The sequence below is a fragment of the Taeniopygia guttata genome, chromosome 4 (genome assembly GCF_048771995.1).
Source record: "Taeniopygia guttata chromosome 4, bTaeGut7.mat, whole genome shotgun sequence".
In the NCBI taxonomy this organism is placed as follows: domain Eukaryota; kingdom Metazoa; phylum Chordata; class Aves; order Passeriformes; family Estrildidae; genus Taeniopygia; species Taeniopygia guttata.
Window position 1 is genome coordinate 21,666,732 of NC_133028.1, and position 22,862 is coordinate 21,689,593.

The 22,862-nt window shown below is 34.3% G+C and overlaps 1 protein-coding gene across 3 annotated transcripts in view; it reads right to left on the reverse strand.

Annotated features, from left to right (window-relative positions):
- The window catches only part of ARAP2 (ArfGAP with RhoGAP domain, ankyrin repeat and PH domain 2), a 117,624-nt gene that overhangs the window by 51,205 nt on the left and 43,557 nt on the right, over positions 1-22,862 (reverse strand). For all 3 annotated transcript variants that reach the window (XM_072928059.1, XM_072928060.1, XM_072928061.1), the window contains exons 10-15: positions 9,739-9,854; positions 8,363-8,562; positions 7,539-7,624; positions 6,681-6,863; positions 4,858-5,032; positions 3,279-3,413 (exon numbers count right to left, since the gene is read on the reverse strand). In XM_072928059.1, the coding sequence (XP_072784160.1) occupies positions 3,279-3,413; positions 4,858-5,032; positions 6,681-6,863; positions 7,539-7,624; positions 8,363-8,562; positions 9,739-9,854 (895 nt within the window). The remainder of the gene's footprint in view (positions 1-3,278; positions 3,414-4,857; positions 5,033-6,680; positions 6,864-7,538; positions 7,625-8,362; positions 8,563-9,738; positions 9,855-22,862) is intronic.

Genomic DNA, 22,862 nt, shown 5'->3' on the forward strand with positions numbered 1-22,862 from the left:
GCATCTGTTTCCACTACTGCAGAGTGGATCCTAAAAGAAAATACTATTTTAATTTTCCACAGTCTAAAAATTACCGTACAGCTGAGAATTTGGTAAAACAGATCCACAAAAAAAAATTTTTTGGCAAAAAAATCCACAAAAATCAAGCCAAAAAACCACCTGTAATTTGCAAAAACTATGTTATCTGATATTTTATCTAATTGCTTTTTCTGTTCTCTTCTATATAGTTTATATTAATTTTATAAATATTTTGGTACTATTTATTAATATTTCTTGGTATCATGCTATTTGCTATCGAGTACTATCTAGATTCTGTCTAAATACACATGTCAAGTACTAAAATAAACCTAAGATAAATGGCTTGATAATGTATAGGTTTAAAGGAGTTAAGCACCAAATTTTAAGGTTTTGAATGTTCATGGTTTTTGTCCCCCAGCTTTCCCTCCACCGTCTTCCAAAACCTATTCTACAAAACAGCTCACTACTTCAATATTCATTAAACTATTAAACTCTCAAGGACAATTTTGGAATATCGAGGCTTTTTAAAGGGCTTCATATAACCTTTTACACTAGAAATGAAAGCAAAATCAAACTCGAGCCCCTAAACCTCTAAGCTTTATTTTTTGATCCACTGCATCAGAATAGCACCAGCATTTGAGCTCTCTTCCTGCTGATATCAACAGCTGTTAATTAACAACAACTCTCCTCAAAATGCATGCACCCCTGCTGAAAACACTGATGCCTCTATAATGAGCAGTACACACAGAGTTGGCTCTCTCCTGTACTGAGACACACATAATAAAAAACGAGGTTGTACTTGCAGGTGTTCCACCTGGCTGGTAAAAAACCTTGGTTAATTCTTAGCACTGAATAATTTCTTCAGTGCCCTTTTACTGTTAGGGCCAAGTCTGCAAAGGGGTAACCATTTCCTGTGACAACAAGCAAGCACTTAAATTTTCAGCCTTCGGTGCTGAAGGCAAGGCTGTCAACTGCCTCAGAGATCCCTAACACTGAAGAAGAACTTAATTCTAATGATTAAAACCCTCACAGGATTCTGAGTTGGAGCCCTATCCACACGCAGCATTAAAAACCAAACTAACAAACAAAAGCCCCCAAATTTGTCTAAATGCTGTGAGAAAATGGTGCTCCCTCTCTGGCCTGCAGAGGCCCCAATTAGCTCACAGCAAGGCAGAACTGCTTCAACAGGAGTTCTCTTCTCTAAAACTAGATAGGTCAGATTTTTCAGGTTACATGACCTTGTTTGAATATCTAAGGCAGAGGAGGGAATTGAAATTTTCTCCCACATATTAGTACTCTAACCCTCAAATTACTTCCTAAAGAGAGTAAGAAGGAAAAATAATATTTCCACTTACAGTAATTTGCAATATGAGTATTACTTCATGTTAGTGAGATTTAGAAACAATTCTGGACGTAGTGAAAGAAGAGAAAAAGAAAGATTATATATTTTATGTTTTGAATAGCAAGTACTTCTGTCATACTGCTTCTTAAACATGGCAGAGATAGAGTCCTAAGGCAAGAGTAGTTTCTCACACAAAGTTGCAGGGGTTTTTGTTGTGTTTTAAAGGATGCCATTACATCTCACTCCCTTGTTCCTTTTGTCTACTTGAAATGTAAATGGTCAGGGAAACCTATCTTCCTACGGATCTGTAAAGAGCCCATCCCAGAAACACCAGTCCTGACAAACCCATGGGTAATTCAACATCAATACAAAAACAAAGCAAACAAAGGCCCATGCCCAAAAAAGCAAACAATAGAGTGTCTACAATCTTCAAGACACAATCACAGTTTCAGAGAACAAAACATGAGCTGAGAGAAATCTGGTTCCTTTCCATTTATTATATGTTCTCTCAAGTAGTAAGTGCAATGCTAAGCAACAGACTACAAACTTTCAAAGCAGCTTCATTTATATCCAATAACGACTTGAAATGGAAGACAATCAAAATTTCTCGCCTGAGGGCTTTCTTCATAAGATTTAAGACATCCTACTAACAACACTCCGTCGCAGTGCATCTCCCCCGAAAAGGACTACAGAAGCCACTCTGTGAGCACTTTCAGCCAAATCTTCCATCTGTACAGGTATTTACAAATATGCTACTTCTAATATGACATTGTGTTGGAAGAGATTGCCTTGTATCTGCTCTCCACTTGGCTAAGCACTGACTTCTGGGGTTTTTTATAAATTTCTTTATGTCTATATACAGATACCCACAGCACGGAAGATCAGGTCTGAACTTGGAGCAAGTAGTAATAAGGTTTGCAGTTATTATTATTATAATAAACTCAAAGCAATTTCAGAGCAATCCCAATAAACTCCTATCCCAGCAGCAGTCCTCTGTTAAAAGAGGCATGTTTGTTAAGAACTGCAAAGTTGCTAGGAAATGCATGTGATCAGGCATTAGTTCTGTTATCACCCAATGCTTTTAAGAATTTGGAGCCACACTAACATAGATTCTCCAAAAGCATATTTAAACAGTTCTATGCTTTAGCATGCTTTTACTGTCCACTAAGAATCTTAAAGGCATAAGCCATGAGAATATGGACATAATCATACAAAAATATGTATAGACCAGTGCAAGACAGCATGTAAGGATTTCAGAAGCAATAAATTTGAGAATAAATCACCACAGATTTTAAAAAGCCATGTTATTGTTTAGATGGAAGAAAAATATAGGAAGGCAAATGGGAAGAAAAAGGGAAAAATTATCTGATAACACCTCTCTCAGAAAAAAAAAAGAAAAACAGAAGACTGATATGCACAGGAGGCCATGTATATCTACTGTGATATGCATGCATTATCACCCAACAAAGCTCAAGTTGTCATAGAGTCATTGCAGATGATCATTTCTACTTAGAAGACTTTGTAAATTTGTGAGCTTGAGAAATACCCTACTAAAAATTCAGTGCTACTTGTATATTTCTGTAATAGAATCATTTTAGATGAAAATTAATTCTTGGCATTAATCTAAATATAATTAAAGCAAGAAGTGTTTATGTTTGTTTTTTATTTATCAATTACTGTGTTAACTGAACAATTTTTCAGAAGTTCAGTTTTCTTCCTCTGTCAACTACTGAATGAAGAGATCAAGACAAACAGTATTTTCTTTATCTGAAAGAGGTCTACTGAATCAAAAGAAGACATTTCCTATCAAAGACATTTTATCTCAAAAAAAGTAATGCAAGAAGTTAAAAAGAATAAAATTAATCTATATCATACATATTCATGCGTTATTCAAATACATAAATTAAAAGTTAAATACCTTCTTTTAATTTCTTCTCTGTAGGAAGCTTAGCTGCATTAGAAGAAACTTTGTACAAGAATTCACAAAGAAAGGTGGAATGTGAAGAATCTTCAGAGAAGCCACTTTCAAAGCAAGGATCATAGTTTGGGAAATCTATTCAAAGACAAAGGAGTAAAAAACATACAGATCTTCAGTAATATCAGTTAATGCATGTGTTTAAATATGTGGCTGCTCTGCAGTATCTTTGCTACAACACTGATAAAACTTACTGGTTTCATTTTTATACTTAGAAAGCATATTCATTTAAAAAACTGGTTCACATTTGTTACAATTGTGACCACCTTGGCCACCATCAAGCACTGCTGGTCAAGGTAATATAAAATACTCTTTTCTGATATACCAAACTTTGATTTTTCATCCCTTGTGTAACATACTTCAACAGAAGGAGACTGCTCCTCTTGAGGGCTTATATAGAGTTTACCAGAAACTCTGGCAGCAGACAAGCAACAATTCTGGGAATCATCATCAATATACACTGATCTCCCCTTCCCTAAAGAAAAGAACATGATGGTGCTGCCTTGGCTGGAGGCCCAAAAGTAGAAAAGGCAGGGCCAAGACAAGCAAACTTCTATCTCTATAACCTTAGGACCACTTGAGACCATAGGCAGCACCTGACTGAACTCAACATGATGCAGTGCTTGGCACTGGCCTGAGCAATACTCAGGCAGAAGTTAAGACACTGTGTTTGCCCTTGGAAGCCATAATTCATTCCTGAGTTTCCCACTAATGCTTTTTTCGTTCAGCCTATGCAGTGTCAGTTTGCAGAGCTATACAAGCCAATGGAAAGTCGACCCAGGACTATATCCACATAATCTTTTTGTTTTCCCAGTGTAGATCTGCATGTGAACTTTCAGCCCCTGCTGGTTTCAGATACTGTCCAGTGCTTTTAAAAGAAAAGCTCAGTTGCACCCATGCACCTCAATACATTATTGTTAAGAGCAGCTTTCTGTTTCCAAGAGCCTCATAGCAGGCACACACTGCAAACAGAACACTTCACTTCCAAGCCAATATTTATCATTTGCTCCAAGCTGCAACAGAAGCTGAGATGGGAAAAAGAGGTTTCTGGATAGATCATATTGCAGGTTCAAGAGGTGAGTTTTATTCTGGGAGGACAGGTTGTGAAAAAAACAGTCTGTGCGCAGTAGGGGTAGATATCAAATTAAATGTTCTTTAAGGAAAAGCAAAAGTGCTAGATGAATTCTTTAGACATATGTTAAATTTATGTACCATTTTTTTTTCCTGGTAAAAAACGAATAATATTGGAAGAGAAAATGATGGGTTTTTTTCTGTGCTATAATTAAGGGTATGAGATATATGACTTATAACTATGTAGTCTAAGTCCTACGTATGATGTCTGAGCAAAACAGCAAACCTGCACACAATTGAAACTGTGCACTAATAAAATACAGTTAATGCTATCACAACTGCCCTTCTGATATACCACTATTCTTCAAAGCAAAGCCAATTCTGCTTCTGAATTATTTACTTCTCTTTTTCATAATAAAAAATTAGATCTAAAGAAAGAAATTCATCATACCTGAGAACTTATTATGGTACAGGAATTCCATCTGCAGTCTTTGTCCAGCTTTCTTGGCCAATAAGTATGGGGTGCTGTAAACAGGGTCTCCAGTGGCACACATAGCATCAGCCCCACTGAAGAGCAACATCAGAGTTTCTAGCACATCTTGCTTGACTACAGCAGCACACAGGGCCTTATCACAGAGAGGGGAAACAGGAAGTCTCTTTAAATTAGAAAGTGACTGGCAACAAATACATGCAACGTAGACGCAAATCCTTTCAACTCTGATATAGCTAGACCATAAACATTGAGAAGTGTCAGAAACCACAAAGTATTGTGGTATTTTAAATCTAGAAAAATTCAGCAACAAAAATATCCCTAATTATCACCCCAAACCCAGCAAAATGTTGCTTTCCCAAACTCCACTTGGGAAGGACAACATGAATAAGTACAATTGGAGGGGAACCTTGCTTTTTATTTACATCAAACTACTGAAGAAAAAGTCTTACTATTTCAGACCCCAGAAGTTCAACAAAAGAGATGAGATTCAATTCTTAAACTCCATTCCTAGGACACATATTGAAATTCCTAGGTAAATTCCTAGAAACCACCATCAGTCAATAATGCAAACTACTCTTTTTATCAAGATGTATTATTAAGATATATCAATATTTAAAAATATTAAGATTTTTTTTTACTCTTTTTATTAAGCTGTATCTTGATACTTGTTCATCTTCCTTGAAATTGAAACATCTCACCACACCCTAAATCATGAGTGTCACCTTTTATTTTTGTATACACAAACATGATAAACTTACTTTTTTATTTCTACAAGACTGGTCAAAAAACCTTAAAACCAAAAATAGCTACACAATTACAGCAACCTCTTCCATTAAAATTTCTATGATTTTATATTTAAGTTATTTAGTCAAAGAGATTTTTTCTTAAATGATTAAAGCAAAAGTCACTCAAAATCCAAAGATTACTCCTACAAAATTTAGCTGTTTTAATAAACACATAAGCACCCAGGAGGCACAAGATAAGAGAGAAGACAATTCAATAAAAGTTCTAGAATTACTTAGCAATGACTGCCTCGTTACATAATTTCATGTCTCTACAGAGAATTTGGTAACTTTCCCCAGTATTTAAATGATTATTTGACATATATCCTTCCCCACAAAAAACAAACCCCACAATCTCTGTATATCCTTTGAGACAATTTGACTCATGTAATTGAGTGCATTAAATTGCAAAATGCATTAAACCTCTTCTGTATTCATTAACCCTGAAAAATCATCATTCAAACCATCAGATCTTAGAATTCAGTCAAATGGACATCAAACTTTACAGAGACACTAATAATTAAAGTTCTGTTTTACAACATTAAAGAATTTGTTATTTTTGTAAAAGTAGAGAACACACATTTTCAATCATTAATTTCAGCTTTTCCATTTCCAGTATGCTACAAGCTACTATTGTGTAGGAGCTATTTTCACCATTGATAATTAGATGTCAGACAAACATATAGGAAGTAATCTAAAGAAGTGAAGTGGAAATTTGCATCCCTAGACTACAGTTATGTTAAAATAAAGATCCATATTTTTATGGTTAAGGAAAACATAGGAAGAACTACAATAACCTTCTTATAATAAACTAACAGGAAAAACAAACTAGGTAGTCATGCAATGACTCCTGCAAAGGATCCTAAATAACCCTCATTCAACTGTGTCATAACGTCACTCAGGACAGAACATTTTAACACCAGTTTAACATGATGACCAAATTGCATATAGATACAATACAATCCAAAACACAGTATGGGTTTAACCATGCTATATTACCTTATTCAACTGTTCCTTGGTTTTGTAGTGGAAAGGTGTTTTCCTGAATTTTCCCTCTTTATATTTTTGTGTAATGAATGCTATCCTTTTTTCTGCAGGGTCATCAATATGCAATTCTTCATCTGGAGGAAGATTTCCAGCCCAAAAACTGTTTGCCCTCTTATTTCCAATGATGATAAAGAGCTGAATGAGATACAGGAATAAATCAGCAAAATAGTATGAAGGACATGAAGCTAGTCTCTCAACAGTTTTCAGCTGCTAAAAGTTGAAAAAGAAAGTTATTAAAGAAAATAAAATTTCCTTCAGGAGTCAGAAGCCTCTCTCAGTCACTGCCTATGGTCATCTACAGATGAATAATAAAACCTGCAGTCATCATTTACCATCAATAGCAGCCAAGCTTTACAAGACTAATCAGTTATAACACTTCATTATATATCAGAAAATATTAGTTAAAGTTCAGAGAAGAGTAGCATATGTTTTAAAGAAAACACTGATGGCTCCAACCCTTTCTATTAGGACCACTTTTAACAACCCAAGAGCCTAAGCTGGTAGTGACAAGTTTCCTCTCTTTTGCCCTTTCTTCATCATGAGAACTCTCCAAAAGCATTTATTTCTTTTTCCCCCAAAATATTAGATACTTGGAGAAATACTAAGTGAAACTGTACATTTTGTTAGCAAAACAAGTTAATATTTGGAATTACAGAGGTACGTGATGAACAGAAACATCAGCTTCATTGTAACAGCACCATATTGTTTAGCAGTTGTATGTTCAGTTTTCTTGTGAGTAAAGCAGTAAATTCCTCCTTTTCATGCAGTAAGTTTCAAGATGGAAAAAAGAGTTAGAATATCACAACATACCTCAATAAGTTCATTGCTCCAAATGCTGGCATCCATTTTTAGACTCCGGACCTTCGAATCTCTTGGTCCTAAAGATCTGTGTTGTCCTGAAAATCCAAGAGCATTACTTAACTAAGGCACTTAAACAGGGTTTCTCTTCTGCTTAGATAACAAAAAAATGTGATGATGCCAGATTTATTCTACTTTATATTTTTACAAAAGTTTGGGGTTGCCATTTGACTATTAAATAAAAGCGTCAAAAATACTTTTTTTTTTTAAGTAAATTTCAGTTGATAGTAATGAATAAACAAGGTAGACTGTCTCATGTAGACTATTTCTGGGATAGTTTGGTTTGAAAGAAAGCCTAGAATTATAAAATATTTCCTTGAATCTACCGCTTAAGCACATATTTCAATATAAAACATGACAGAACTATATTTTGAGTAGTATCTGAAAGATTTTACTATTGGCAGTAAAATATGTACAGATGAAATAAAATTAATACCCAAAATTTATACACTAAAATTGTTATTCTTTGGCATCTAGCCTTGCAAAATCCATTCCTTTCCCATAAAATGTTAGTGTGTCTCAATTTCCACTAATTGTGAAGGATGATTCACCTGAGAGAACTCAATCACCACAGACACGTCATTTATGCATGGAAGTGCTATACAATAAGGATGACCTTGGTATTAAAAAAAAAGTTATGCTCACATTTTGTTTTTCAAACCTTCCACGAGAATAACACTTAAAAAAAAAAAAAAACCTGCCAATTCAAGGACATACACAGATATGCAAATATGACATTTTGTAGAACCCACATAGCTTGTCATTAATTACTCTACCTGCACACTTCTTACAAATGACAACACAGAGATTGATGGATGCCCAGTCAGGACCGGGAGCTTTACAGTCAGCACAGCTCCTGTTGGACTCATTGAACCAAATCTTCTCAGCTACTTCATAATCAGATAGAGTTTCTGCTATTGATTGCTGAAGTGCTTCAATCCAGTCTTGTTTCTCTTTTTCTGACTCTGCTGTAAAGCTGAAACAATTGACTTTTCTGTGTTATTGATCTTTATTTTAAAGCCCAATTAAACATGGTCTGTAGCCTCCTTATTTATTACATTTACACTTGAAATCACAGTCAAAAATCTTCCTCCACACAGATATAAATCCTAAGATGGAATATATTATTTTGTATTTTTAAATTCAATGAAACTCCCTCTGTTTTAGTATTGTTCTCAACAAAACCACTACTAGTATAAGGTACGTAGCTTTTGTAACATTATGTAACATCCCCGAGTTAAGAGCTAATTTCAATCCTTTTATGTTACCAATTACCAAACTTAAACACTGAACTTTAACGAAAGCATAGAATGACATAAGGAAACATGGAGAATTAAATGAGAATTAAAAAAACTACTGAAAAATTTAAAAATTACTGAGAATTTAAAAAAATACTTGCTTTTCATTTAAATTTATCTTTTTAAAAATTAAATAGTAAACAAACATCAACATGTCTTAAGAAAAAAAAGAAAGAACTAGCTATCTACCAAGTAGCAACAGATTCAAATTGCTGAACAAGACTATTTTACCTGCTAGTTTACTGAGAGTGAAACTATTTCCTAAACATTTACAGTCCCAGGAGAACACAGAAATTTCCTCCTTCATTACAACATTTAAGAAACAGTACAACACTTAACAAAAGGCTTTTATTAGCATGCACTTTCATTTTCTTAAAAATCATTACAAGTCTCAGCAATCAGCCAAAGTGAAACTTTCAACTACTTTCAACCAAGGATATCTACAAGGGATAGCACATGAAAGCTTCTTTTCAATTAAAATGCATAAGACTAAATGGATGCAGCATTATTTCACTATTGAAGTTTATTATTCTTTAGAATGAAGTCAGTTTCTGAAAGTGGAGGAATTAATTTCTCTTTTTTTTTTCCATTTGCCCTTGCACAGAACGAACAAAGAAGACTACGTAAAGGTACGAACCTGCGGGTATAATATGCCTAGTCAGGAGCTAACAGATGAAGCGCTCAACTAAACAAATCAAAGAAAATCCTCCCATTTTTCTAAACATTGCTGAATATCCTTAATAAAAACATTACCTTTTCATCCAAACTAGCTACGGCACTGCAGTATGAAACAAGTATCTCTTTTGTGCTTTAGTTAATTGCATATTTTGTAGAGTAAATATTCAAGTTCTTACCTAAAGCTTTTATAAGGAGTAATTATTTCAAAAGATTGCTTTGCAGCCCGATCCATTTGTTTTACATTTGCCACATTCATAGGGATTAAAGTGATACCAAATCCTGTCTTAAAGTCCTAGGAAAAAGATAATAAAGGTTTAAGTTATCATTCAAGAATAAAACATATAAAGAAAAATTATTTCCTTGTGGTCTGGAAAAAACAAGATCACTAACAGACATCTTTACCACAACATATAAGCTACTTCTAATTAATTAATGGATAAACAAGCCTCCACTAAATTTTGTCCAAACAATAACTTTCCAACTGCTAGAACTGATTGTTGGTAAGAGTAAAAATGTATGCTCAAATTATTAATAAATGAAAGAATTAAAAAAAAAAAAAGTTTAAGCAATAGATTGCATTAAAATGTGAATGCAAAATTCTGGTAGGATGTAGCTTAAATCATGCTTAAGTGTCTAAATAAACTTTATACATCTAAATCCTTCTCACTGACAGCAGTTTTTCATGCTTTAAAGCTAAGTATTTCAACAAACTAAATGTGTTTAAAATTCCTTCTTAAACCTTCGGTTCTTCAAGCTTCTGATGTAGTACACAGCTAAACATGTCTTTGAAAAAAGGTCCTATACAGCTGATAAAATAGACAAAGGGTTAGTTTTGACTCAATTATAAGAAAGCATTTTTACCTTAAACCAAGCAAAATTATTCGGGTTTTTCCTTGCTGCATGGAAAAATGTACTAAAAATAAAAACTTTTGTACTGACAGAATTGGGAAATAAAATATGAGCTCACACTGAGCTTCTGTGCATGCCTGTCAAAATGTATGGATTTTGGAAAATCAGATGAATACATACATTATTTTTTATCTATTTGGAATACCATCAGCATTTCCTTCTTTAAATTTATTTACATGTTCATCTCAAGGCAGTCACTTCCACAAGTTTAATTTCTGGAAATATTAGCATAGGTCTTGCAAACAGTAAATAAATCTGAAACAAAATCAAGCTGTATCACCCAAGCAAAGAGCCAGATTCAAATATCTTATCATTTACATGTTCACTGTTACCTCTCACATAACAAGTAGTTGGATACAGACTGATAAAAATAAAAGCATTGAAAGGTAAAAGCTTCATAGTTGCCTGCCTCTGAAGAAAGGATTGTTTTTCTAGTTAATATGTATTTAAACCTGCATCACTGACAAGTTTCTCAAGATTCACATATTTTTGAGGACTAAAGCCTACATGGAGAACATACTTCACAAAACTCTTTTAATTTTATTTCCCTATATCAGGTATGAGCAACTAAAACTATAGTTTTAGCCAGGATTTCTAAGGCTACATCTGACAAAAGACACATACACGTGTGTGTCTATGCACAAGCAGAAGTATCAATTGTATCACACGAGGCATTGAATTGCATAATGCCCCCAAAAGCATAATAACATCCATTATGAGTTTTTTAGAATGACAAAATTCCTTTTATTCAAATATACTGTGAGATAAGTTAGCTAATGTTTCCTTGCCAGACTTCTTATTAAGAATTTATTTTGGTTTTTTTTTTTTTTTTTTTTTTTTTACATGCCATTACCTTTGACAGTAACAGTGGGGAACTAGGTGTGGATTCTGACAGAAACCTTTATAAAAAGTAGCTCTTCAATAACTTATCTATCTTAGCCACTCCTCATATAATTTATTTCAGAAAATAGAAAAAATAGAAATATTTTTAAATATTTCCCCTTATCTTCTACCCTCTTATCCTGTAACATAGACATTTTTATTCTCTCTCCTCATCTTCAGCCCCCACTCCATTTGCCTATAAATCAAGGGGGTTCATACTGACACACCTGCCTCAGAAGAGAGCAGAGAGTTCTGTTAAGCCTACACAGTCCCTAATTCACCCTCTATGGGAAAAGAGTGAGCAGAAAAACCTCCTTTTGAGTGTGAACTTGACATCATCCTCTGTAGCAGTGAAGCATTCTTAACTTCACATCACCAGCGAGAAAAAGAGGAGCAAGAAATACTAAAAATGAAGAGACTGAGGACAGAAAAAACCAAAACTTTTATTTCTATAGTGAAATGAAAAAAAAAAGAAACCTAACCAAAACAACCCAAAACCAACACCTTTGTAGAATTAAATGGTTAATGCTTCTGAGATGTAAATTGGTTGCAAGTTTCATTTGCTGATGCAAGTATTTCATATTATTTAAAATAATTTGCCTTAAGAAATCCTGGTTTTCAAATGAGAGGTAACAAGCCCATCCCTGAACCTGCACAGTACACTCTTTGTTTATTAAATAACAGCCAAAAAAACACTAGAAGCCATGGTTAAAAGGTGTTCAGTACACTTCTAGGTCCGGATTAAAGTTAACTGAAGGTAAATGATTAACAAAGATGACCAAAATAATAACTACCTTATTGAGCCAGATCAAAAGATCCCTGGTAGAGCAACTTCCCTTTAGGCACTTCCTACTGGTGACGGTCATAAAAATAATGCAAATAAGAAAAGGTACAGGCTCATCTTCTCAAAAAAGCTCCCAGCAATCTAAGCACTTAAAAGTCCCCAAACAAACAATTGCATCAAAGAAAATTATACTTACTAACCACTGACAGAAATATCCTCAAAGAATTAAAAAGCACAACAACAACATCCTTTGAGGTCTCTGCAGGATCTTACTTCATAAATTTCCCAAATACTGGTTGTAAAAAAAAAAGAAGTGATTGTGTATATGTATATTGCCACCTGATAACTAAGAATTTTCAATTTATTGCCTGACTACTGAGAACTTCATTACATAAAAGGAAAGAAACTATAATTAAACTTCATTCACCTAATTATTCCATAACGTTCCTTCTTGAAAATATTTATTCTATATTCCTTTCAGACTCTTTCTTATGCCTTCCAACAGCTGGTTGCACCTCCTTTCCTTGGAGCAAAATGGAGCAAGCTGCATGTAAGCAACCTGCCACATGATGATCACACACAAACATGAACATCTGTGAAAACAGACGCCAAACTTTGTTGTACTACATTCAACAATACAGAACCAAGAAAGCACTCTAGAAACTAAGTGATTAATTTGAAAGTCTTTATGTGCAGCACCAACCCTCCAAAATTTGCACATGTGCCCACTGTCTGAACAATCCCATTAAAGAAAGAGTAAGTCATTATGCTTTACATTCAGCAAGGGCATGAGAACTTACAATACTGAATTCCAGTGTGAGGAATGTCAGGAACATTAAGAAATTAGAATCTACTTTTCAGAACAGAATATAGTGGCCAATTAAGCAATTTCATTGGTACATTAGAGTGAAGTTATTTCCATAATGGTCCAAACAAACTGCACAACACTTGGCAGAAACCTGGCTTTGTGAGTGACAGGCAGACTAGAATCTAATTTTCAGTGCTCAGAATTATATGCTTTCAGGAGTGCAGTCTTCTTCTCTACTTCAGAAACAGAAGTAGGAATTGGTACAGGGAAGAAAGAAGTGCTCCACTTTGAAAGATGAATTCATTCACTTTGAGTGCACAGAAGGACAATAGGGCCATTATAGAACTATACAAAAAATATCGACAGCAAAAGCAAGCACATCTTTTCAGAATAAGAATTGTCTTGCTTCTACCCACTGAAAGCTCATTGTTTCAGATACACTGAACTGAACTACGCTTTCTGACAACAGAAGAAAAGTTTAAGATTCAAAAATGCACAGAGAAAGATGAGAGTTGGGATTTTTTGGGTTTTTTTAAATTTAGATATAAGTATGACTTAAATGTCTCTAGTTATACTATCTTCATGAATTCTAATAAAGATTGAAACAGATCAAAAGTATTCGCTAAACAGCACAATTAACTGAAAGTTAAAAATACGAAGATGAGTACTGGCTTTCTGATTAGCTGTTGTTCCTTCTTGAAGGGTGAATGATTATAATGTGGGAGTGTTGCTGTCATTATCATCCCTGTCTGAAAAAGACTTAACTTATGAAAATCTGTCATCTGTATATAAATAATGAAATTCTTTAATTTCTATTTTTAAACATACCTTTAACATGTATCTATAAAATGCCTCTCAGTGTACAAAACTGCCTTCTTTATTATCTTTTCATAGGCAAAAGCTGCCTTGTGACAGGCTTTATTAACATTTCTTCTATTTTGCATGAAATTCAAGGAGATTCAAAATTCAGTCTCATACCCCTTCTAACATACTGCCACTGTTTTACAGAGACAGAAATAAACACCAAGGCTAAGGAACACTGAAGTATATATGTATAAAATCATGCAACTATATCTGAACAAGTGAAATTTTCAGAGCTGCTGGACACCTAACTTTCGGTATGTTGTCTTAAAAAGCCAGACTTGGGCACCTTTCTGCATGCAAATCATAAATAAATTTGTAATCATCAGAGGCTGAACCTTGTGACTCTCAGTGAACACACTTTCTGCAGAAAATGGCACTTGTGAAAAAGCTCTTCTCCTACCTGGAGAGTATACTGGAATTAATTTTTCTTTCTATTTTTTCCTTTCCACTTGGTTTCATTCCAGTAACACTAGGGCTGGCCTTCTTACTGGTTTAGTCAAATCAAAATTCATCTGAAAACAGAAGTTCTAGAGATGCTGCTTGCATTCCCCAACATTTACCGTTTCAGCAGTTATTATCATGTCTGTGCATGCACTGTCTTTCATGGATCTAACATTAGGTCCTCAATGTATGAAGTTGATTAAAAAAAAAAAAATCTTTGCATCAAGAAAACATCTCAGAGAAATTAAACCAAAAAAATGCAGCCACAATTATAACTTCACCCATACTCCTCACAAAGAAAGTTAAGTAACTTAAAATATTGAAATAAAATAAATACTGAAAATAAAAGGTTAACTAACTACTACTTTCATATTAGAAATATCAATCCATATTTTTATCTCTTTCTTTTTTGGTAGAGGACTAACTGGATAACAGCAACAGCAGAGAAATAGGAAAATTGATGACAGTAGTTCAAGAGACCATGTTTCTACATACTCACACATGCTTATACATAGTTAAGTATGTACCTTAATATATAAATACTTGTAGCTTATTTTGAAGTAAAAAGAATACAGAAGTACAAAACTCTGAAGTACAGAAATAGCACTGATATATGGTGGGAACACAGCACTTTCAGAAATTTTAAATCAACAGAGTATTCTCACTGCACATCAGTTTCCTTCCTGTATACTATGAGATCATGGTGCATTTGCTTTTTGTGTGTTTGGCGGTCAGATCTTGAAGACATGCAATATTTAAGCATGTGCAGGCAGATAGATAGATATCTAACAGTGATAAGAGGTAACAAATCAAGAACATTATACTACATATAAAGATATATTTACACACACAAATGTATATGTTAATGTAAATGTTTATAAATGCACACTTTTTTGTTTCCTTTTTAACAGCTAAATTTCATACCACCCTAACACTAATGTATAAAAAATGTATAAAAAAATTATTCATATTTCTGAAATTACTTTTGTCCTCCTGCCCATACTCAGAACATTCTTGACCTTTGATCACTATATCTCTGATCGGAACTCCAAAACAGGACCTTACATGGTCTTGAATTTATAATTTTATTTGCAACAGCTCTTTAGATTTACCTTGGGAAAGTTACCATTAAGTTTGTGCCAACTACACTATTTCTGCACGATCTGAAAATTCCCTTAACAATTTAGCATGGTTTAGTCTTTTCCCTCATTTTTACCCCATGGTATTTGATTCCTTCCAAACAACCAAATTCTTCCAGAGAGAGTAAAAGACAGTAACTAGAATAATTCAGATGAAGCATTCACAGTTTCTTTCCTCTCCTCATTATTTGGAGGCATTATACTGCAGCCTTTACAGCTATTGAGGGCTAATTTCTGCAATAGAAATATGGGGAAAAAATGGTTTTCATATTAATGAAAAATTAAGACCTTTTTGCATATTAAAGCATTTAAGAAGGAGTGACCACTAATGCAAATTGCATTGGTGATATTAAGTTTACACAAGATTATATTGATTTTCTCTCTTTCTATATGTACTGAGATTAGTACCCCCATTTATTTTTCATCAGGCTTCTCTACATCCCCCATCACAGCCCAAAAACTTTTAATACAGATTTCCAGTTATAATTACATATTGTGGATTGTAATACAAACCACACATATGTACTCTCTCTTACCGTCTTCTAATGAGGTGGGTGCTCATCTGTTATAATATGTGAGGTGGTCACATCATCAGTTTTAAGTTCTTCACTTAACTAAGCAAAATTCTTTTCCCTGTTAGAGAATGAAAATGATTCACACTATTTTTGAAAAAAAAAAAAATTGTAATGACAACCTGGCATCCAAAATTTTGGAGGTTACAAAGAAGGGAGACAGCAAAAGACAAGAAGGGCCATTTAGACTAGCTCTAGTCAGTGCCATTTAGTAAGCTTGTCTGCAGTGGAGTATGTCGGATATACTGCTGGAATCCACCCCTCTCTGTATCATTCCACATCATTACTTTATAAAAAAAATTTAATACCTGTATTTTGAGATGGCTTTATGACGAAAGCCAATACATAAGAAGTGGGAATAACTAAGAGATTACTTTAAAAAATACTTTCCTGATGAACACTCTGAGGTAGTTACAACCTTAGATGTTACTTCTCATTTAAGTTACAAATGTCTCTATTCACTTACTACAGGAGCAATTCAGAATTCTCACTTCAGCAGTTATGTGTATGTATTTTGCAATATCAATACAATTTTATATTGCTTGATTTTGCACCATCAGTCCCATGCCTTGCTTGTTGTATGGAATGGATCTAGGACACAGGAAGATGAAAGCCCTCTTCCTTTATGGGCTGCAAAATACAAAAAAAAACAAAAAACAAAAAACCCAAAAAAAAAACAAAAAAAAAAAAAAAGAAAAAAAAAACAAACGAAGATCCCATAATTGAAGTGACTGAATACTATACTGGAGAGTTAGCTCTTATCTTTGCCTTTTCCAGTTTCTACTCAGTGTAAATCAAAGCCTTAGCATACAGTCATTTCACTGCACGTTTTTCATTTCCTGGTATCTGACTTTATGCTCTAGGGTTTGATTTGCAGAACTGCTGAGTAATTGGAACTCCAGCCAAGACCTAAGAAAGCAGTATTTTGAGCAAGTATAGTTTGACAGAGAATTATTCCTTCTCAACCACCCATAAAAGACTGAAAAAACAGAGAATGCTAAATATAAGGATATTTGAATCTTTCAATCCTGTTTCTCAGAACTGTGTGGTCACATGGAGGAGACCATCATGCTGCTTTACCTTGTAGGAACTAATGAAAAATAAATTCCTCATTGCTCCTCAAAGGACATTTCTTCATCAGTGAAGGAATAATTGGAATGTAAGGCACTTTTCAACCGTGTGCTACAAAAAAGACATGGGCTACACCATGAAAAGAAATTAAAATTATCAAACAATTACTAAACAGACAATGCACTGAAAGAGGTAGTGATCCTGTCAAAGGACATCTATTGCACAATATGATAATTGGGTGAAATTAAGGTTCTTAGAAATAAGACCTGTTTTTTCATGATTAGAGGGGTGCACAAATTTGTAATTGAGGCAACCTTATCAAAAGTTTTTAGCTGAGATCTTCAAAAAATTGGGTTTATATAATACAGGAGCATCTGTCTCCCCACGTAACCCCAAGTAAGCTCTTACTCTAGATAGATCCTTGGCTTCAATCAATTTCAACATAATAGTAGCCAATGAATCTTCAAGTCTTAGTAAGAATTAAGGAAAGTAGATCAGAACAGAGAACACAGAGTCTACATTCCCTCACTTCTTTACTGCCCAGTCGCATTAGAAAAGGCTTTAGTGTATGGTCACAGTGAGTTGAGACAAGATGATGCAATCTGGAAGATGATGATCAAAGTCACCAGCCACAACCACAACCATATAAATTAAAATCTTCTATTTCTTAATCCTCAAAAACAAATAGGGAAGAAGAGAACAGAGAGTAAAGATCATAATTCCAAATATATGTTTCTCACCATGCTGAAACATGCTAAAAGGAAGAGGAAGAAACAATCCATGGTGCAACCATGCCATTACAAATAATTTTTATGTATGCAAATTATGTACTTCAGAAACAACATCGGCAAGTTCAATATAAGAACCTGAATTCTACATAAAGATGTACATTTTAACACAAAGCAGCTTAAAGTGATTAGTGGAAAGTATATTTCTTGACTTAAAGGTACTTTAAGTCATTTGCATTCCTGCTTGAGAAAAATACCAAAAGACCTGAATTCTTCAACTATTCCACAATTCAGAGCTCAGCTTTCTGAATCCCAGAAAGAGTGATTCAGACCATATTCCATTCTTCAGACACATGCTTTCTTCTCCTTGTCACTCAACATACTAGGAAAGCAACAGTCTCACATCTGAGACCCACAAGATAAAACCAAGCATCAAAAGCAAACTGGTAATACCGTACACAAAACCTTCCTTGCTGTCTTCCCAAACACCCTGACAGGTACCCAAGCGAGAGAGAGAAACCTGCTTTCTGTGTTATGTCCCCTACGCCCCCACCACACACACAGAAGACAATTGTAGGCAAAGTTCCAGTCTGAACCAGTACAGTAACTCCCTTCCAGCAGGGCTTCTCTGCAGCACGGAGCTCGTTCAGAAATCAGCACCTTGTTAGCTACAGAGCCTGAAGCCACTGCAGCTACCTGGGCTATGATCTTTATTTTTGCCGCATCTTGAAAAATCATGAGATGACATAAAGATGGTACAGCTAAATAAATATGTAAATAAAAGTCAAGAGCAAGTACAGCCTATATTCAAGACTTTCACCTTTAATTCCAATAGCTACTCATAACATTGTCTCTTCTTTAAAGAGGCAAACATTTTCCTTAAGATGTACAACATCTGACACATAGAAACTCATTCCATTTTAAAGCCCATTTCTTGCTACTCAATTCACATCTTTTTCACCCCAAAGGGATACTAGTTTAATATATGAAAATTCTAAAATTATGTGGAAATGCCTCAATTTTAGTGTTTGAGCCCTTCCATCATTTTTCTTTCATTTAGCTGAAACAGCTATCCGTATAGTCACCATCTCAAATTCATACACCATTTTAAACACTTCCCTGCAATAAGCACCCAGAGCAACTCCTGTTCATATGAAGGCATTTTTAAGCATAGATATTACTATTACAATTTTAAGTAGCCATCTGGACTCTTCTTTGGAAGTGCTTCACAAATGGAAACCTTCTTAGATTTAGCAAGAATGTTCTCTGGAGACCAGAAGGATCAGCGAGTTCTAAGATACCACATATAGCTGTAATTTTCTGAATTCCTATCTTTATAATCTTCTTGCCAAAGCTTTACATACACACCATGGATCTTGTTATGTATTCATAATCCAGAAAAACTGATAAAAAAGTGTTTGAACTCTTACAGGATGGACAGATTGTGACCATTTTTGTAATACTTTAAAATCTACAACAGTTGTCATGCAAAAATGACAAACCTTTTGATTGGCCTTTTAGTACAGTTGCCACTAGGTAAAAGAGAAAACTATTATGACATCCCCACTGGCAAAATTCATTAGGGGAACCTAATGAACCAAGAAATCCTCCAAATAATGGAGTGGCTGCTTTCCTCCAAAATTTTCCCATGGTGATAAACAAATATGATATTGACAAAAAAGTATTAATGACCAAGCACAGTGCTTTAACTTACAAACAGTAAGGTGTTAAGACAAACCGACCTCACAGTAAATATGAAGACTTCTTATTTTATTTACTACCTCCTTCTTTAATAAATTTAAATTTAATTCTATTATGTGATAATGCACAAGTATAAATAATTGATAACTAACATAATTTATAATATTTCAATAACCACAAACAAAAATAGCATTTCCTGATGGAGAAAGTTTTCGAAAGTTTTTTTTATTCACAAACCAAATTTCCAAGTAATCTGCACGGCTCAAAACAATTACAAAAGGAAATTATTTTTTTAAAAAGTTTCAACAGCTTTTAGAGTATCATACAAAGCACTAATTATCATAAACATTTTCACATCTTTAAAAAAAATGTATTTATGGCTATCTGAATATATTCCAAACATTCCCCATTTTATCATAACTGGATCCCTATGCGATTTTTCCAGCTGATGTTGATAAAATGAGCAGTTTAAATTTCTATTCCTATCAAACTGAATTACTCTTTTGAGATGATGTATATTGAAAACACAGACACCCCCACACTCCTTATAAGAATAAATGAATGAATTACATGAAACATGGAGAGCTCTGAACTGTGCTAACCACTTTTTCCAGCTTGGGAGATTTTAGACACCTTCTGCTTGGAGAGCCATGAAGAAAAATGTTTCACTTTAACAGCTGACATTATAATCTTAAATTTAAAAGGAAAAATAAATAGCCATGGAGAGTATAGACCCTCACAAAAGCTTTTGGCCAAACAGCATAAACTCTCATCTATTTAATAAATGTTCACCTTTGCAGGAAAGAAACATCAAATGCCATAAAATTTTGTATTTGTTTAAAATTTGAAATTCGGAAATTTTTGGACTACCTGAACAAAAAAGATACTGTTTTACCTTGTGAAATACAGAAATAAATATTTAGTAGATCTAAATTTTGAGAGTTTGCATACATATTCATCAACTTTGAAGAATGTGTCAGACTTAATGGAAGTTCAGACCTTTTCTAGAAGCCAGTGTGAAGTATAAACTTACAACTAATGCCTAGAAACAGAAACCTAAGGAGATCATATTATGATTTGTGAATTCTTCCCACTCCTGTGACACTTATTCTAAAACAGTGAAGGGACAGCAGCACTGACATTTTTGCCATACATTCTTCTGTTCCTGGACCAAGTGAGGGCTGATGCCATGACAACAGCAACGCTGCACCACAGCTTTTTATCAGCCAAATCCTTCCTAACTCACTCATTCATTTCAGTATTATGTCTCCTGGGAAGATATCCTCCTCAAATTTAGTTCGTCCAAAAATAGAGTGGGGTGAGTTTGGGGTTTTGTTTATCTGAAGGACTGGTTTCTTTGTTTTTGCTTATAAAGAAAATATTTTCTTCTGCTGACTTCAGATTCACTCATACTAATTTGTTTCTGTGTGACAAACAAAGACGAAAATAGCAGATAAATGCAGAGAAACTGTTCTGAATTTTGTAAAGCAAAATCACTTATGGACATGCATACAACTACTGCTTAGCAGCTATTCACTTTCATACTTGACTAGGCTTTATGCCATGAAGGTAGTGAATCCACATTAAAAAAAAAGTTAGTATAAAAGTAAATATAAAAGAGAGTTTCAAAAATTAATACAGTTTACAAATAAGCATTCTCATTACCTAAATACTGAAGTGCTTACAGTGTTAAATACTTACAGAGATTACTGAATTCTTAGTAAATCCATTGTAAATAAATTTTATTATGAGTCCATGTAAAAGCCATTGCCATTTGATTTTAGTGACTTTTTTTTAATTTTGATTTTACAATGATCAAAGTTAAGATGGGCAACTATCACATCTAAATAAGGATCCAGCTCTAAAATATCTAAAATATGTTTCTGTGTGTAGAATTAATATGCCCTTCCAAACAAACAAAATGTATTCATCATCATGAATGTAATCTAATTTTTTTATTAATATCACCTCCCATCAGAAATTTTGAGCTAACAGCACCTTTTGTAAAAATAAATTCAAGCTTTCAATGAAATAGTTTTCTTCATAATGAGGAGCAAAGACTAATATCTAACAGAAAAGGACAAATTATCTGTAAAAATAGAGAGCAACCATTCCCTAAAAAATGTACTTCAACAGATTGCAGGTTAGAAAGAAACCAAAATCCTTTAAAAAAAGCCCTCCCCATACATCTTTCAAATAAACTTTATACTCTGTGTTACTCCTAGACAGGCAGTTAATAGAGAGAACAGTAAAAATTAAATCTTTAACAAATTATCCCTATTTACACATTTATCTTCTGCTTGTTTCTTTAAGCTTCTTGCTGTCACCCCCTGAACAATACAGGAAGGTCTTTTAGGACCCAAAATAAGCTACAGATACATGGCTCCTTTGTAGCATACTGATTCCACCTGTTTACTACATTCTTTTCACTTCTCCAGTGTCTCACTCATGCCCAAATCTTTACAAGCAAGAAATAAATCTCACTCACCTGAATTTAATGAGAAACTGAAAAATCTAAACTCGTCAACAGCAATGTTAACTCTTGCCTGACAACACATTCTTGAGTAGGGGCAACAGGCCTAGACTACAACTTCTTTTTTTCCCAGATGTTGTGCTAGAATAGCCTTCAAAATCACACAGTAATAACAAAATAGCAATTTCTGAAACACATATTGCTATCTTAAGATTAGTCAAGATGCCTTTACAAATCAGTGGTTAGTGAAGAGCAGCACCTGTAGTGGCAATTTGTTCAGGGAAAGTGACCAAAGCAAACAGGGAAGCACTGATTTACAGACTGCTCATAAAGCAACGTCCTGACTGAGAGAGCAGCAAACCAAACCCACATCATGTCATGGGGAAGCACAGTGTTAAAAACACTGGCTCATAACTGAAACCATGCAGATGCATCTCATCACACACAAGTTGCATCAAAATTGCAATGACTTGATCAGGACAACACATAAAAGAGAATGTCACAAACAGTAAATATAGAACTAGAATTACAAAATCACTCCAATTTAGGATATTCAGAAACCCAGCAGCAGCTTTTTGTACCATTTGTGGGTGGGGAGAGCTGTAACATGCTACAATGATTTTTAAGAACAGGAAATCTACGAGAAAACCCTTCTATAACAGTAGGAACGGGCAACTGCAATCTGGAAACACACTGAACTTACAAGAAGCTATATTGTCTCAGCAAAAACGTGTCATTTAAGAAACTAGAATGAAGAAGAATTCAGAAATGAAACAAAATACTGCACTAAAATGAAAAGGCAGCAATTGACATGAATGGCAAAGCTCCAATTGCCATTCAAAGATAAAATTCTCCCCAGGTATCTGTGTATAGATCCTACAAGAAACAGCTTTCTTTATACGGCCCCATAAATACTGAAAATGCAATG